At 44.5% G+C, this 4,784-nt stretch overlaps 1 protein-coding gene across 1 annotated transcript in view; it reads right to left on the reverse strand.

The window, feature by feature from the left end:
- Nucleotides 1-4,471, reverse strand: part of FHOD3 (formin homology 2 domain containing 3) — a 165,987-nt gene extending 161,516 nt beyond the window's left edge. Inside the window, exon 1 of the mRNA XM_035895475.1 lies at nt 4,391-4,471. Within this exon, the coding sequence (XP_035751368.1) occupies nt 4,391-4,471 (81 nt within the window). The remainder of the gene's footprint in view (nt 1-4,390) is intronic.
- Between the last annotated feature and the right edge of the window lie 313 nt (nt 4,472-4,784).

Consider the following 4,784-nt stretch of genomic DNA (forward strand, 5'->3'; position numbering starts at 1 on the left):
GGATTATGCTGTAAATGTTTAATGCCAGGGATCTATGAGCCACTGATGACTGGAGAATGGGTCTACAGCCAGCCTGTGACAGGCCACTGGCACCCATTCCTCGGATGTGTCTTGCAAAGGACCCGCAGTGGCCATAAGAGCCTGGGATTTGCTGATAACACTCTTCTCTTCAAATAAGGTGGCAGAAGAAGGGCACTGCTAACTTCAAGTTTCCAGTCTAACACCTATATAATACCAATCTGAAACAGGAGGCTCTTTCTCCCCACGAACAAATGAGTCATCTAAGATTAACTTTCTTCCTGCCTGTCAGTTCCTTACCCTGACACCACCGGTGCCTCTTACCCAGCGTAAGGGCAGCAGCACTAGTGCAGTCATGCTGCTGGAATTTTAATCACCTCCCCAGTAACTTTTTTCAGAGCAAATTTAGACCATAGTGCTAAAATTATCAGCAACTTCTGACAATCCACCTATATAACCATCTACTGATGCTTAGAGGGGTAATGCCACAGAACTAGCAATAACGAGGAATACAATGACAACTATCTAGATAGGCTTTCAGTAAATTTGTTACAGTCCTCCTTTCTCACAAATTTCAGATTTTATTTCCTGCCCCCTTCCCTTATCCCTGTACAGAAGCATCGCTGGGTGCCTAACGTGAACTTGGAGGTGGGTGCCAAAATTACAGCTGTTGCAGTGCTGAGTGTGACAGACCGTATGGTTCTCTGCTGAACGCGTGACCTGCAGTGGACAAAGCACAAACACACTACTTGAAGTGAGCAAGGGCCACAGAGCCAGCAGCCCTATGCAAATAGAGCAGAGCAAGCAACAGTGAAGGGTCAAAATCCTTACAGAATTTGATCAAAAAAAAAAAAAAATCAGTGAAAAAGATACCATCGCCTCCACTGCTGAGTATATTAAACCTGGTCAGAGCTTTTGAGAAGGCAAGAAAGCATGTGTCACAGCTGTGGCAGCTGAATGGCTGTATTCCTCCTGCATCTTATTAGAGGGATTTGTCCCAAGACTTAATTGGCAATTTCACTATTCCTTTTTTGTTTTGTTTTCGCCGCCTTTGCTGTGGAGAAGGCACCAGCATAGCAGGGCTGCAAATTAGACCGTAGGTGCGTTGCAAATTCCAGGGGTTCATTTTTCACAGAAAGTCAAAACCACCTTTAAGTACATAAAGCAGCTGTCCCACCACCACACTCTGACAGTAAGCCTGCCATACTTTCGGTTAACTTCTGGCAGACAGACAGGGACTTAGATCTCTTCCAAGACAGTCAAAGAATAATGAAAAAGCAACTTTGATGCTACCTGAAACCAAACTATTCAAAGCACATTGCCTGCATTCCTCAGCTGCAGGCACTGAGCCAGGACATGGAGATAATCATTCGGGCTGGCAATGGGGGAGGGAGAAAGGAGCTTAAGGACACGAAAGCTGAAGTACTCTGGTCAAGAAAATCTAAACAGAATTTAATCTGCAAGGAATCCGTACAGTCGTGTTTCTCTCCCATCCTACTCCCATTAGGTGCATTAGAGAATTAAAATAGTCACGGATATGGCAGTATTTTTTTTTTTCCTTTATTGCTTGTCTCTTTTATCTTTTCCATAGAAAATGAGAATATATATATCAAGCAAAGCATTTCTCGCTCGTATTGCACCACTTTTCCAACTGTGGCTAACATTCCCTGTTTCAAGAGGGCAAATTGCCCAGCCAACAGTGGAACATCTTACATGGGGGAAAGGTTTCTCCTCATCTTCTCCCAATCACGAACTGCGCCCTGCAAGCCTGAGATTTGATAACCATAATTACCTTACTTTTATATATCTACCAATACAGGTACATCAACCCAACACAAGTCAGTTCTTTCAACACTGCAGCATCTGTTCTTTGACTTGATAATCTGCTGCAGCAGTGAAGTTTGCACATTGTAGAAAAAATTCTGTAGTGGTTGAAAAAGGCCCCTGGGACATTGAGCTCTTTTTCTCCTTGTGTTATGAAAGCTATCAGGGGAAAGAGGGAGAGCGGCAGCATCTCTGTGTCACTACAGTATCCAGCAGCAACTTTCTACGACTCAGCTACTTCAGGGAAAGTTCCTGGAAATGTCTTAGTAATTCTAACTATGGATTCAACTCCACCAATTATGGAAACTTTAAAGTTGTTAACAATAGCTAACATGCCCCGTCCGTTCCAGCTATCGTGTCATACAGATCTATCCCAAGCAGGTCTACATGGCAAGAACAGCAGCAGTCCCTGCAGAACTTAATAAACTTCCTCAAGTTGGAGAGCCAACAAACTAGAGAATGGTGTATTTGTGGCCTTACCTACCCTACGGCCCTGCAGGGTGGTGTGCCAGCAGAATCTGTGTTCTGCTTCCTTTTCAATTTCCAGCAAAGATGGCCTTAAAAGTGGGTTGTGTATGATATAAATCACTACTCCAGGGGAGAAGATCAACCCAAGTGGCACATATTCTGGCCTTCAGCTTTTGCCCCCTTGTATGTAGGGACCAACAAAGAATGCCCTGTAGGCAGATACCAGACTTTGTCTTCTAGGGCTTTTCAGGCACAAGAAGACTTGACATTGGAAGCATTTCATAGAATCATTTGGTTGGAAAAAACCTTTAAGATCATCAAGTCCAATCATACCTGTCCACTACTAAAACATGTCCCTAAGCACCACATCTACACGTCTTTTAAATACCCCCAGGGATGGTTACTCCACCATTTCCCTGGGCAGCCTGTTCCAATGCTTGACAACTCTTCTGGAGAAGAAATTTTTCCTAATAGCCAATAAAAACCTCCCCTAGCACAACTTGAGGCCATTTCCTCTTGTCCTATCATTTGCTACATGGGAGACGAGACCAACACACACCTCACTACAAACTCCTTTCAGGCAGTCGTAGAGGGCCATAAGGTCTTCCCTCAGCCTCCTCATCTCCAGACTAAACCACCCCAAGTTCTCTTAGCCGCTCCTCATAAGACTTGTGCTCCAGACCCCTCACCAGCTTCATTGCCCATCTCTGGACCTGCTCCAGTGCCTCAATGTCCTTCTTGAACTGAGGGGCCCAAAACTGAACACAGGATTCGAGGTGTGGCCTCACCAATGCCAAGTGCAGGGGAAGGATCACTTCCCTACTCCTGCTAGTCACACTGTTTCTGATACAAGCCAGGATGCTGTTGGCCTCCTTGGCCACCTGGGCACACTGCTGGCTCACGTTCAGCCGGCTGTTGACCAGAACCCCCAGATCTCTCTCTGCTAAGCAGCTTTCCAGTCACTCTTCCCCAAGCCTGTAGCGTTGTATGGGGGTGTTGTGACCAAAGTGCAGGACCTGGCACTTGGCCTTGTTGAACATCATACAATTGGCCTTGGCCCATTGATTCAGCCTGTCCGGGTCCCTCTGTAGAGCCTTCCTACCCTCAAGCAGATTGACACTTCCACCCAGCTTAGTGTCATCTGCAAACTTGCTGATGGTGCACTCAATTCCCTCGACCAGGTTGTTGATAAAGATGTTAAACAGAACTGGCCCCAACACTGAGCCCTGGAGAACATAATTTGTGACCAGCCTCCAACTGGATTTAACTCCATTCACCACAGCTCTGGGCCTGGCCACCCAGCCAGTTTTTTACCCAGCAAAGAGTACACCTGTCCAGGCCATTGAGCAGCCAGTTTCTCAATCAGAATGCTGTAAGAAATGGTGGGAAAGGCTTTACTATTTTACTTTTATTTCATCACAAGAGGGTGGTCAAATCCTGAGAAAGGCTTCCTAGAGAGATGGTTGATGCCTCATCCCTGTCAGTGTTTAAGAGGCATTTGGACAATGACCTTAATAACATGCTTGAACCTTTGGTCAGCTCTGAATTGGTCAGGCAGTTGGACTATATGATCATTGTAGGTCCTTTCCAAATGAAATAGTCTAGTCTATTCTATTCTAAGAAGGAAGTAATTCTGAATTGTTGTCCCCCAGTGCTCAGCAAAGTTGAGCAGTGTAGAATGGTGAAACTGTAGAAAAGGATTTGCATTCATAGAACTGAAAGGCAGAACGAAACACCCCAAAAAGTGGTTCCAAAGAACGTCTTGGGAACTGCAACTGCAGGACTAAAAAATCTTCTCCATGGTCAACTGCAATGGCAGCACAGACAGTAACAAGGGCATCTTTGGCGTCTTTGCCTTTGCTTTTAAGAGCAGATCATGTGCCGACAGCACAAAAGGGTACAAAAACAGTAGAAAAGAAATAACAGCTCGGCGTGTCCTGGCTTCCATGCAGAGTGTTATGTACTCATTTAGAACCTAATATACAGTCTGTTCCTACTCTAAATGCATACGTAATACAAATAAAATACATTTAAAGAACACTAAAAACATATAACATGAGAATTTTGGAGAGTGTCTTACCTTTGACCCAATAAGTGTGTACAGCCATTGGATGGTTTCATTGTGATTTATTACTCCATTCATGCCATCGACATAGAGCATAATCTGGCCCAAAGCTATTATAAAGAAAAGAGATAAAATATAATCAGTCCTGGAGAAAACTTTTTATAATCCTAAGTATTGCTGGAAAATTTCTCTAAGCAGGGTTTTCCAGGGACATGGGGAGCTCAACTAACGAAAGACGTATTGGGCAACACGGCGCTGGACAAAATCCTGGGCAACTGAAGCAACTTTACTGACTTCATCTGGATGATATAAACGTGAATTTCATCCAGGGACAAGAACAGGCACTTGTTCCTTCCTAGAAGATGCCACATATTATTACCCCCAAATCTGCAAACAGTACGCTACTTTC

The sequence above is a fragment of the Egretta garzetta genome, unplaced genomic scaffold (assembly GCF_000687185.1).
Source record: "Egretta garzetta isolate BGI_Z169 unplaced genomic scaffold, ASM68718v1 scaffold405, whole genome shotgun sequence".
NCBI classification, from domain to species: Eukaryota; Metazoa; Chordata; class Aves; order Pelecaniformes; family Ardeidae; genus Egretta; species Egretta garzetta.